General features: G+C 48.5%; 1 protein-coding gene across 1 annotated transcript; it reads right to left on the bottom strand.

Annotated features, from left to right (window-relative positions):
• Positions 1-4,350: 4,350 nt before the first annotated feature.
• On the bottom strand, positions 4,351-12,952 carry Hoxd3 (homeobox D3). The gene is made up of 2 exons (XM_034496312.2): positions 12,412-12,952; positions 4,351-10,653 (listed from the first exon to the last, which is right to left on the bottom strand). The coding sequence occupies exons 1-2, from the start codon at positions 12,950-12,952 to the stop codon at positions 9,896-9,898; spliced, it is 1,299 nt and encodes a 432-aa protein (XP_034352203.1). The 3' UTR covers positions 4,351-9,895.
• Positions 12,953-13,460: the final 508 nt, after the last annotated feature.

Genomic DNA, 13,460 nt, shown 5'->3' with positions numbered 1-13,460 from the left:
TGATGATGATGATGTGTTGATTTATTTTTAAAATAAGAAATACATTGACAATTATATGGCTCATTCAAAGGAGTATGCAATGAAGTCTTTCTCCTACCCTTGTCCCCAGCCATCTAGTCCCTCTTCATATAAGCAACCAATTTTATTCATATCATGAATATTTTTTTCAGAGACACATTTTTATTTCTTTTCTATTTTCTGTGCAGCGATGTTTTCCCTGTATGTACGTCTGTGTGAAGGAGACATATCTTGGAGTTACGGACAGTTGTGAGCTGCCATGTGGGTGCTGGGAATTGAACTCAGGTCCTCTGTAAGAGCATTCAGTGTTCTTTACTGCTGAGCCATCTCTCCAGTCCCTCAGAGACACCTTATAAACGAACAGTTTATGTCTCCCCATATTTTTAACCCAATGGTAGTCTGCTTGTCAGAGTCTTTGGCTCTTGTGTTCTTTCCTCTGTTGTATGTTAAGATCTTCCCATACAAAATACACACAGAACTGCACAGCCAACTTCTGAAACTTCATACTGTCCTACTATGTACACTTTCCAAATTGATTTTACTGGTTCCTGTTGATGGTTCTTCACCTGTTTCAAACTTTTGCTAATAAATACATATATACAAATTTTTACCCATTAAGAAAATCCTTGAACCTGGGCAGCAGTGGCTCATGCCTTTAATTCCAGCACTCAGGGAGCAGAGGCAGGGGGATTTCTATGATTTTAAGACCAGCTTAGTCTACAGAGCAAGTTCCAGAACAGCCAGAGCTACACAGAGAAACCCTATCTCAATTTAAAAAAAAATCTTGAAGTGGAATTATTAAGTGGAAGTATATATGTGCTGACATTCTCAATGTATTTTGCTAAATTGCTCGTTTTAAAAGCAAAGCAAGATGGACGTGTCTGTGTGCGCTTGTAATTCCTTTTCAAAAGGGAAGAGGGTCAAGGGCACAATCCAGAGGCTGGAAAGATGGTTCAGTGGTTGTGAGCACCTGCCTCTGCTCTTTCAGAGGACCTGGGTTTGATTCCCAGTACCCACATAGCAGCCAACAATTGTTTGTAACTCCAGTTCAAGGGGATTTGGTCCCTTCTTAACTCCTTAGACACCAAACAAGTGGTACACATATCTACATGCAAACAAAATTATCATATACAAAAACTAAAATTATTTTCAAATGAAGGAATACAAGGCACAGTCTGGGCAATAAAGGCCCTGTCTCAAATAAAACAAACTCATCTTGAATTTATCAGTAACTTACTTATCAGAGTTCCTGTTTCCTTATACCATTACCAAATCACTGGGATATTAAAAGTTTGTTGTTGGTGTTGTTTTAATCTGATAAGCAGAATTTCTCATCTTTTATTTACTTTTACAGAATCACATAAAATGTCATTTTCCCCTTATCTGATCTATTTCGCAGATGATAACTGGTACAGAAAAGACAAGCAACTGGTAGCCACATCCCTGTGAATGGCCAAGGTCAGGTACCCAATGTTTTTCCTGTAGTATGCTGTTCCTCACAGAACTTATGGAACTCAAGCATCCCCTGATAGACATACACTTAAAATTTTAAAAAAGCACAAAAGCTTTTTGACATCTGCTTAGAGGCCTCCTCTTTAGTGGTCTGATACCAAGACCACATTTCTATATGAATTCTCCTGAGAGCACACCCTCTGGAAGCACCCCCTCTGGAGATTACTGATCTCATCTGACCTCGCCCTGAGCATTAGCCTGGATTCCATATCTGGGAAGCAGTAGGGTGGTGTTGTTTTTAATTTCCCTGAGACTTACTTCTCTATGGCCACCCAGGATCTCAGTATTGATCAACATGATGAGGGTGGAAGTATGATCCCCCTAGGTTTGAACTTTATATAGAAGATATACTGGGCTTGGCAAAAATAACTCTAGCTGGAGTGCTAGCAAACACACACACACACACACACACACACACACACACACACCCCTCATGATGAACCTATGAGGCAGATATCTTTATTGACTGTTTCATTGATGAAAGTGAAGTTCAGAAAGATTAAGGGAATCGCTTAAGGTCTTGCAGTTTGTCAGCAGCTACACGGGAAGCAAGCAGTGTAGACCTGAACTGAGAACATTCAATTGCCTTCCAGCCTCTTCCTCCTCCTCTATTCATTGTAGTTAATGTCTTGGCTCCCACTTCAGGCCCTCGAAACAGAAAGTCAGGGATTTTACCCATCCAGCCATCACCAAGTTTTGTGAGTCTAACCTCTTAAATGCCTCTTCTTCTCAACCTTGTTCCTTTCTCTAAGCTTGACTGTCTCCTTTCTTCAGTTAGATACAGTGCCCCAAGAGTTAGCTTTCCAGTCAGATAATGAACCTCTTGTCCCAGATTAAGACCTGGTTCAACAGCTACTCCCCACCAGAGAGGTCCAGACCCCTCGATTCAAACCTTGCAGAAACTCTCTTGCCAGCCACGGTGCCCTACTCCAAACTACTATCATTGTTCTTTCTTCCCCTTTCGTTTTCTTGTGCAAGTTGCTTCTCTGCCTGGCATATTCATTTTTCCTTGACCTGAAAAGCTCTTAACTCTTCAGAAAACCAAAATCAACCTGAGTGTTGTTAGACACTACGGTATGGTTAAGGGCTCTTTCCTTTATTCCGGGAACCTTCTGTTAGCTACTTAGCCTTGTATCTATCCCACAGCACAGTGCACACCGGAACTGCTCAGTAGGTTGGTGGAAGATTTAGAGGACAGGACAAACTGAAACAAAAGAAGCAAGGTTAGCGGGTTTTGTTGTTTGTTTGGTTTTTTATTGCTCAGTGGGTTAGGGTATTGTTCAGCTTAAATGACTCACCATCTGTCTGAAGCAAAATGGTAGTAGGACATTTTTTTTCCAAAATAAGTTAATTTCCACCCAAAATAATGAGGACAAAGAAGACTGAGGGAAGGCAGGACATTCTAGGACTTTGACGGAGGCTGAGTAATGAAGCTTACCCCAGTGAAGAAGCATTTCAGCCAGAGAAAAGGGCACAAAGGGGACTAGGCCAAAGCTTTTGTAATTTACAGAGAGCATTTGCCACTCCGGAAGTGATGTAGGAGTGTGTCACCACTTACTCGACCCAAAGGAACCTGGTGCAAACATTTCCAATGCTCATGACTGTCTGTAGAAACTTCCAGTCTTTCCTTTATGCTACTAAAAGGAACTTTCCAAAAAGCTGAAGTGAAAATACTTACTAGTCTTGCTGCCACATTAGACAGGAACGTTGTGGGTGATGTAGATGAATATGTACAGACTTTTATTGTAATGTTAAATGGAATTCAAGTTTACTCCAAGTTCAGTGGCAGCCTTGAACTACTTACTCCTACGCAGAGGCCTGCAGGCAGACTTGGGGTCAATAAGAAACTTTGATTCGTTGGGATTGTTCTTGCCCTGCCTTCAGAGAGAGGGTTTCCCTTTCTAGGAATAGAGCGGCCTATGTGTCACTGGGGTAGAAGGAGAATGCAGGGTCACAATGGGTCAGGGGACAGCGTGGGTGTAGGTTTGCTGTGAAGGTCCATGCTGGTGGGTTGCGATTAGAGCTCAGAAGTAAGTAGTGGCCCTCCCTTCGGGTACCGCACAGAGATGTCCCCGACCTTCCCCTCAGGCGTGCCTGGAACGCTATCCTCGTCGCTGCTGGGCAGGCGCAGGACTGTGTGTCGCCCCCTCCCTTAGCGCTCACCCGGAGCGCCAGCGTCTCCTCCGCTTGCGGTTTCTGGTCGGCTCCCAGCTGGCCCAGACTTGCTCTAAAGTAGGAGGAACCGCTGTCGAGCGAAAAGTGCACACCGGGTGATTGATGAACTCTTAATAGGAGTAACCTTTCCCGCCCCCCACCCCAGACACACACACAGAGGAACCCCACTCCCCATCCCGCCTCCAGGGCGGGCGCAGAGGACGCGGCCGCCAGCCGGTAGGGTGATTAACTCACCGTTTGTCTTTCCCGGAGAGTTCCAGGTGGACGCGGGAACACCGGCGAGCGACAGCAGCCGGGTCAGGGCGCGCGTCCAGTGGCCGCGCGGACCAAGCCGGCTTTGTGCCTTGTGCCGAGCGCCCGACCTCCCGGGCAGGCGGCCGCTATTGTTCCCGCGGGCGACCGGGGCTCTGAGACTGGAAACCACACCAGCCTCCTGCTTAAAGTGACCCTAAGGTCCAGGGACCGAATTGGGGCTTCCTTTGTGTTCTGCTGCCAGCCGCGGGGATGGTGTCGGCGCTGCTCCAAGGATGGCAGACAGAGTGAGGAACACTGGGACCAACTCCCCAGAGCTCTCCTCGTGTGACCCACTTTCCTGCGGTGGGGGTGGGGGGGAGGGCTAGAGAAGAAGGTGGGGAGGGCTAGGGTATTTGCAGGCCAAGGAATGAACAATAGAGCCATTAAAGGGTCTTCCAGTCTCCTTTCTTTAAGAAAGGGCCTTGCCCACAGGCTCTCCGGACCTGCTTTTAGTCTCTGCTCCCCTGGTCTATCATGTATGTATCTGTACCAAAAGCTCTCAGTGAATCCTGATTTATACTCCTCTTCCTCTGGTCCTCTTCAAAGTTAAACCCCACTTTGGTAATTTTTTCCAGACCTTATTGAAAAATGAGCCAGACTAGCCAAAGGAACCAAAGTGATTTTGCCACGGGCTGTGAATGCAGCTTAGTGGTAGAGTGTAGATTTGCCATCTGCCATATTTACCATCAGTTCAACTCCCAGGTTGTTTTTAAAAGTGGTTATCATAAGATGAAGAACTCGAAGACACGTGCAATGGCCTCCAACCCCATAGACCTGATGAGATGGCATGGTGGCATTTACATCTCTCTGCTATGGCAAAAGATTGGGCACCCTTGGGCCTTGGGCCTCCTGCCAGTGGGAAGTCTGTTCAGTTTGCTTTACACTGGACCTGACCTAAAATGGATTGTCTTTGAACTTTGCAACTTCTCAGGCAGGATGTGAGACCTGAGGGAAATGTTTAAGGAAAGGCTTCAGGCCAGGTTTATAAATCCCGTTTGACACCGACCTCGGACCCCAAAGGTAAGAGCATTTGTAGTGGAGTAGAAAACAAGGTAAGTGATGGTCCTCTCCATCACATCCCGTCAGCACCACACAGCAGGAAGGGCAGAGGACTCACCCATTCGGTCCTTTGCTATCCATCCAGGCTTTCTGAGAGTGGAAATCTAGAAGAGCCAGACCTTAAAAGTGTGGGTTAGGTAAGGCTTGACTAGGGACAACTCAGTCTCAGTTGGTTAAATGTCTCAACGCCCAAAGGTCTGTTGAACCCAAGTTCTAAATATACCCTATCTGGGAAATTGCAATGCCCAAAAATGATGAGACAAAATCGGGGGTAGGGGGGTGGAGATGTCTGGGCTTCCTGACTCTTGCATACTCATATACCTCTGTTGCTATTTTCTTTAAGTTTCTCAAAGAAGGACCAAAGTTTTGACAAGAACTCCCAGATGAAGACCTTCCTAGGCCTGTAAACTGGGGTTACCCAATTCTTGACTTCACAAGAACGTTTCAATCAGTTCTCCTGGTAAAGTCAAAACAGACCTGCAGAATTCCTTAAATATTGAAGTTGTAAACAAGCTTGTACCCCCCCCCCCAGGGAGTCAAATAAATGGAAGGAAGAGTTAGCTTCTTTGTTATTCAACCTCCCCTCCCCTCTTCTCTTTACCCTCTCTAAAGGAAAACCTCAACAGATGGAGAGCCTGGGCTTCCAAGCCTGGTGGCTGAAGAGAGCACTGCACTCAAGGACCTTTGGTACTCAGTGAGGGAGAAAGGACAGTAGCTCGTGTAGGAAAGCACTATCCGTTATTAGTTCTTATAGTCAGAAATTTGAAAACTCTTGTTCAGCAAGGTTAGCAGCCTCTGGGGCCTCAGAAACCAATTTAGCTGACACATCTCTGATAAGGACTGGGCTTGGGGTTGAACCAAGGGGAAGTACAAGCTCCATATTCTCTTCCTCACTCCCATTTGAAAGCCTGTACAAAGAAATGGTACAAATGGATGGTTAATTTAATGATTCTATCAGAGGCAGATTCTTCTCTGTCAGTTCCCTGGATGCGGTTGGTCTGAAAGCTAGAAAGCAGAATATGTACTTGATCTCCCTTTCTTCTTTTCTTTTCTTTCTTTTCTTTCTTTTTTTTTAAACCACCTTACCAGTGGCCAGGGCTACCCTCCAGGGTTTTCCATGACAACTTCCCACCCTCTGGCTTGCCCAGTTGGGTCTATGCATTCCATTCCAAAATAGATCCCGAGGTTTCCCGGGATGCGAGGAAAACATTCCCTCTTCCTCCATCCCCACTTCCATTTTGCAGCAGGGCTATATCTCTGCTTGACTGCCATCCTACCTTAATCCATATTTAATTGCCTGGACGGAACAACCAGGGAGGCCCAAATGACTGCCACCCATGAGTCAGGCTCAAAGACCTGACCTCTTTCCTTTAGATCTGATGTCCTTCAACGCTACCGGAGATCTACAACCTGCCCAATCTCCCCTCTCACCCCACCCCGAGCCCCAAAAGCTATGAAGAAAAAGGAGGTCTGACCAAGACTGGAACAAAGTCATCCTGCTCCTTCATCAAAAGAGGTAGACCTCCCAAGACCAACGCCCTCCGGAGCGGCCCAGGTACTCGATCCTTCTGGTTGTGGCTAATGGTGTCTCTGCAGAGGACCAGAAAAGGAAGCCGCTGGCACAATGGACTCTGGGCTTCGGGTAGACCTGACTGCTTTGGGGCATCCTTAACCGGGCGGTGAGGCCTCTGGGGGCAGAGGATCGCCGTGGGAGAGAAGCGTCCTGAGAAAAAGACAAGCTCGGGTGATGCTTTTCTACCCATGCCAACTTCCCGCGTCTTGTCTTGAAGCGAGAGCGGAGGCCTGAGACCCGGTCGCCATTGCTGGCCAGGCTCCCCTCCCCCACACTCCTTTCTTTGCTTCTCGAAGACCCGGGAGGGAGGAGGCGCCGGGCGCTTCGATGGATAGAGCTGCTATTGTGACCTTCCCGGGCTGAGCGGGGAACCCAGCGGAGTGTGTACTGCCCGCGGTGGCGGGGGAGGAGGTGACTGTGAGCAAGCCTCGAGTGCAGAGGGGGTGGCACCGGGAAATAAATAAAGGCTTGCAACCTCGGGCAGTTGGGCCCTTCAGAGGGCGTTTGGTTGTGTTTAGACTTGGGTGCTTCCTAACACTAATTGCAGGCTCAAGAGGAGCTGAATTTATGGCGAAGGCCAAGGCGGCTTGTTTATAATTTATGAAGTTTTAAATGGTTGTGCCGCGGGCCCAACTCTCTCGGGCGGCCGGCCGCGTGGGAGTGTGCCCTCCCAGAACTCGCCGCCGCCCCCACCCACGCTAGGAGCGACTGTGCCTATCACGTGACTCGCGTTAGTGGCAGGAAAGAACTGAGCAATTCTCTGAAGTCTCCAAGAACTTCAGAAGGTAGGCGAAGCCCGCAGGTTTGGTCGAAGCGACCCCTCCCCCTTCTTCCAACATCCTCCCTCCATCACAGGGCCTGAGAGGCTGCGGCTGCCTAGAGAGTGGGAACCCCCAACCTGACACTTCCTTAGAGCCTATGTGTGAGAGGAAGCTGATGTCAGCCGGGCTAGACACTGTTTAAAGTCTAATCCATGAAACCCTAAGCCACAGATGACACTTGGGGTTTTGCAGACACCCGCAGACTCAGCAGATCCTCCTGCGGTAACACACCGCGCTGGGAAACGCCTGGAGCCATGATGCATTATGTATTTTTATTATTATTTATGGTATGAAGAGGAGATGAGAGAAACCGGGCTGAATCTAAACAGCCTGACAATTCATCTATTTAATATTTAGCCACTTAAGAAAGGTGGCTGTGGTGCCCTACGAGGCAGCTCGCATTTCTTTGATTTCCGTAATAGCTTAAAAATAATTTCTTACAATTATAAATTCTGCCTATGAATGCAAGTTTCAGAGAAAACAATGTTAAGCCTCGAGAGTGGGTAAAATATGCCTTCGATTGATTTATTCTGTGGATACAATTCTACAACATATATACTTTAAACTTGCTCAGATTGAGTGAAATTTAGCAAAAGGATATCCCCTTCCCACCCCCAGCCTAACATGCCATTTTAAAAACAGCACAAAGGAACAAGAAAACTAAAAATTATTTTTGAGCCATCGTTACTGAGCGAAACACAAACATCCAAATAGAAAACGATTGCTGTTGCACCCGAAGAGTAGACACTATTTCCACACAATGGGAATTTCACCTCGAGTCACCAGGCTATGGGAGTGGGAGTTGCATATTTGCCAAACCAACTAGAGATGCGTGGGAGGACTTCGCTGAAATACAAAATAATTGAACCTTGTCTGAAGGCCTTTTTTCCAAGTGCCCCCTTCTATAGAAGTGGGTGTAAGTGCTCGACCCTAGCTAGAGCCACACTAATAATATTTACAAAACGATTATAAATTCTGTAGACTTTTTGCCCGTTTTGCACAAAGAAACCGAAGTAAGCAAGGTGTTTGTTTATACATGTTAGGTTCCATTAATGAAGCTTTAGTTATTTTACATTGTGAAGAAGGTTTGTTTTCCTTAGAAATGAACTACTACAAAGGAAAAATTTGTGAGCACTTCCTAGAGGGGGGAGAAAAAGCCTGATGCTTGTTTCTACAGGATCATTTCTTTGTATACCACGGCGCCTTAGCTCTCATAGCTTAATCCTTCCTGTTTCTCTTATGCTTTTTCTTTGATTGTCAGGGGCTTTCCCCCAAAGTTTAATTTTTATTATTTAATGCAGAAAAATCAACACCCCCCCCCCCCGCGTGTGACGATCATGTATAGAAAGAAGGGGTAGAAAGATCTGTGCAGGTGCTGCTCTGGCAAAGCCCTAGCAAAGATACCGAGGTTTGCATCCTCTAATTACTGCCACCCAATTTTAAGAGCTTAAATGCAATCAAGTATTTCTCTATTTTGTGCAATAGATTCTGAATAAATAAAATATTTTTCAGAGGGTCCTTTCCCCCAACCTTGGATCACACAGTGGGATAAAGACAGAGTGATCTGCTTGCAGACGTGTGTGATTAACACAGATACACTTCCAACTGAAAAAATGTTTTATTCTAAATGTTTGTTCAAATAGTACCAGACAATTTGAAATCAATAAGCTGTGGCGAGTGGTGAGGGCTTTGGCTGTTGAGAAACGACTAGCGTGAGCCGTGCTATGCCACCGGGCTGCCTGACTCTACCCATGAAGGACCATTTGTGATCTCAATCCTTTACATCAACTACAGACACCAGCCACGGTTACAACTGTTCAAACTATTCTCTCAACTAGTTCAGACCAAGGAGACTAAAGAGGTGAAATGTGCCCCCCACCCCAAGGCCTGGGGGGCGTACCTAGGCCCGGCTGCAGAATTCTACAAATATACATATAAATACATTAAGACGAGGATAAATAATCAGGGAAACGAAATTACTCGCTTCAAATAATAAATACAGATTGTTTAGTCCGATGCAATCTTTACAGAAGGGGAAGGAGCATTATAAATTAAGGTCTCTGAAACTAAGCTAGACAGAAGGGCCAGGCCCCGGGTTCTCCAGACTCTAGTCCCTCTTCAGAACACGCCACGGATGGGTCTAGGACTTACCTTAGGGACACCATTATCAGATTAGAGTCCCTCGGTCCGCAGTTTATGGCACTGTCAGGTTTACAGGGGAGGATCCTTGCGGCTGATTTATGGCGAGTCACCCAAAGGAGGACGCGCCTGGAGGGGAGGCCCAGTCGCGTCAGCCTCGGCCGCTGGAAGCCCGAACCTCGTGAGGCATCCACCAGGCCAGGTTAGGGAGAGGGGTTCCCCTAAACTGCCCCTCGGGCCCCGCCCCATCACCACCCCTGCCACCAAAACCAGAGAGGTAATTGCGCCTGGCCCGCGGCAACCGCTACAGATGTGTCAGTTTGGGGGCCTCGGGCAGGCGTCCCTGAGACGAGTGGTGAGCCGAGAGATCTGTGTAGGTGGGATGAGGGTCGCACGGTCCGTGGTGATGGTTGCCAGGGATTTGCGCGGCGCAGCTGTAGTCCACGCTGGCCGAAGACGGGTGCGAGAGGTGGCCCAGATTGAAGACCGGCCCGGACGCGGGCGCCATGGAGTCGACGAAGTTGCCACCCACGTACACCGGGCTGCCCTGCAGGTTGGCGCTGGCGAAGCCGCCGCCGTTGCTCGCCATGGGATGGGGCTCGAACTCGGGCGCCGCGTAACGCTTCTGCTGCGGCAGGCAGCTGCTGAGCGGCGCCGTGTAGGCGGCCAGGCCGTACATATTGGGCTGCGATTTGGCGAAAGCGGGCGGCGAGGGTGCGTCGTAGGCCAGGCCGGGCACCGGCGGCAGCTGCCCGGAGTAGGCCACGTGGCCCGCCGCTCCTCCAAGAGGTGGGCTGCGCTCAGGGGACTGGCCGGCCGGAGAATGCAGGATGCCCTTGGCCTTCTGGTCCTTCTTGTACTTCATGCGACGATTCTGGAACCAGATCTTGATCTGGCGCTCGGTGAGGTTCAGCAGGTTGGCCATCTCCACGCGGCGCGGCCGGCACAGGTAGCGGTTGAAGTGGAACTCCTTCTCCAGCTCCACCAGCTGAGCGCTCGTGTACGCCGTGCGCACCCTCTTGGATGCCGGGCCCGGTGGACTCTTGTCCTCGCAGTTCTCTCCTGGGCAATGAGGGAGATAGAGAGGGTGCTGAGCCAGGAGTAAGGAACCCCAGAACGGAAAGAGGTGCTTCTCTGTCTCCACGTTCCTCCCCGGCTCTCACCTCCATCCCTGTCTAGAGCAGGGTGGGGTCTTGTGAGAGGTGAAAGTCTGAGGGAGCACTCATCCCACACACCTCTGGGCCTACCTGTCCCTCGCACCTGTAACTTCTCTGCCTTTACTCCGCCCTCTCTCTCCCCTCCATCCTAGCCCATCGGTTCATTCTAACCCGAAGGCCATAAAAGACATTACTGTGGAGCTAGAAGCAGCTCATGAGAGTCTCCCACCAAAAGAGCCAGGCTTCTTTGAACACCCCCTCCCAACCTCTGCTGCTTGGGGCTGGGGACTAAGATGGAGATCTGAGGCAGCTCCAGCCTGCCTTGTTTGTTTACAGGTCAAACACACCAAAGGGCAAAGAAGGAAGTACTCAAGCCAGGTGCACCTAAAGTCATGGAGGTGACAATACCCTCCCCAAAGATACTGCCCTGGAGTTTTAGGGGATCCCAAGGCCAGCCTGAAAGCATGTTGCATATGGCAATGCTAGGAGAAGCAGCCTCAGCACTGGTTTCACCTCCCCTGCCACCCCTGAGCTGCTTGTCCACTCCTTCACTGGGAAGACAAATGGATTTCTCCTGGGAGGGAGGGCCTGTGTCTCAGCTAAGGAGGGAGGGGCAGAGGAGGGAGCTTGCAGGCAGGAAGACACTTTCCCTTAGGAGCAGCTGCCCAGGGAGCATCGGGCAGAATAGAGACCTGATAACAAATCGTATCCCAGGCTTCAGACTAGCCCTGGACCTGGAAAATAATCCCCACCAAGAACACAAAGCTAGACATTTTCAAGAAGCAGCAGTCTGAGCAACCAGCAGACATCAGTCCCTCACCATGCCCACTTTCTTTCAAACTCAGAATGGACCACGAGAAGTCTTTCTCAGCTCTGGAGTCTCCCTTTCAAGGGCAAGGAAGGGACAGCCGCTCTCGTTTCTAATTATTTTCTCCCCCTAGAAATGCTCTTCCCAGTTACAGTTTCACTAGAGTGGGCTGAGTCTCATGGTTATGCCTTGATGGCCTTGAAGCCATACCAGTTACATCCAAGTGTAGCACTTTGCAGTTCTGTGGACCTGGGAGCAGTGAGGATGTTCCCTTGTATCTGTTTGAAAGAGTTCTTTGGAAAGTTAAATGAAATAAATGGATAATGTTTATAACTTATTTGGGCATGGGTCTTTTTCTTCTGTTTTAGGTGTTGTTTGTCTCTACTTGGGTTTCTGTTTTAAAACAAGGTCTCTTAAAGGTTTCTGGGAACACACTTCCCAGACTCTCCTTGAACTCAATACACTCCTGTCTCAGCCTTGAGTGGTGGGATTATGGGTATAAGACGCTATACCGAACCTATCTTCACATTTGAAGGGCTATTGAGTAGAAGAAGAGGCTGAGTTATGACTAGCAGCCTGGGAAGGCAGATAATATGTCAGTATAAGGAAGGACTTTCTATTAATAAGTATGGGACCAGTCCAGCAGTGGACTGAGCAATGAAAGAGTGCCCTATCTCTGCAAGGCTATGTACCCAATCAAAGTCACTAAAAAGGATAGGCATTTCTACACAAATGGGAGTTTGGGTACATTGTTCCTAAGGTTGCCCATTTAGCTTTGAGTCCCTTGGTTCCTAATAGGGTCTTGGGGCCCATCTGAAGAGATGTGGTCCAGGGACAGCCTGCTTATAGAGCTACCTGAAGTGGCACAGCTGTTCTTCTGCTTCGAGTTCTGTCGGGATTCTTTCATCCAGGGGAAGATCTGCTTGCTGATGGTGGATGAAGAACTTGAAGCATTTGGCCCACCCTTGGTCTTCTTGGCAGGCACTCCACTTCCAGGATTGGTGGGTGAGGATGGGGGCAAGGTGGGTGGTGGAGGAGGAGGTTGTGGTGGCTGTTGCTCTGAGTTCAGACCTGGAGGTTGGTTGCCACCACCCCCACCCTGGCTGTTCCCAGTGCCAGGCCGCATGCAGCTACCATTGAGTTCAGCTCCTTTGTGGGCTGGGGCTCGGAGAGGTGCAGAGCTCTGGATAGAGCAGGCAGAACTTGGGTAATCACTGTCCAGGGAGTTGGCAGCAGCAGGGGGTGGGTAGGGCTGATGAGGAGTGCTGTAGCCATATGTATCAGTGGCTTTGCTGTATCCATAGCCTCCAAAGAGTCCTGGGTTCTCATAGTATGCAGCCTTCTGCATGGTGCACTCAGGAAGCTCCAGGGCCTGCTGACCCTGCTCAAATAACATTGACTACCACTGTCTTCTTCTCCACCAAGGCCAGTGTCTGCTGAATCTTAAGAGAGCTGGACCAGCTCCCAGGCTCCAGGTAACCTGCCAAGAAGAAAAGTGAAAAATCCTAGAGGGACTGTCATTGGCAAGACCAATCAAGATAGAAGGCCTAGAGCATGCTCTCAGCTTCCCATTCAACTTGAAGGGGAAGGATGGGCAAGGTTCTGGACTGGGGGTTTTATGAGTCTCAATTTATAGAAATTCTTGAAAAACCTGGAGATTTTCTCCTAAATGTAAGAAAAGACCTTTCCTTCTCCTGAGCTCAACTTTAGCCTATGGAAGGAGTTCCTTCCAACCCACAATTCTCTTGTCTTTCTCTAAGATTGTCAACAGAGTTTTTGAGACTGCTCAGAAAACCATTTGTGACTGGCTGGTTCTTTCCCTAAACTATTAGTTCCTAAAAGAGAGGGATTGTGTTTTATTCATCTACATATTGCTAGCATTAAGCACAGTGCCCTGCATGTAG

The sequence above is a fragment of the Arvicanthis niloticus genome, chromosome 2, assembly GCF_011762505.2.
Source record: "Arvicanthis niloticus isolate mArvNil1 chromosome 2, mArvNil1.pat.X, whole genome shotgun sequence".
NCBI lineage: Eukaryota > Metazoa > Chordata > Mammalia > Rodentia > Muridae > Arvicanthis > Arvicanthis niloticus.
Note: the sequence above shows the minus strand (reverse complement) of the source record. Positions and strands in the feature narration are given on the sequence as shown.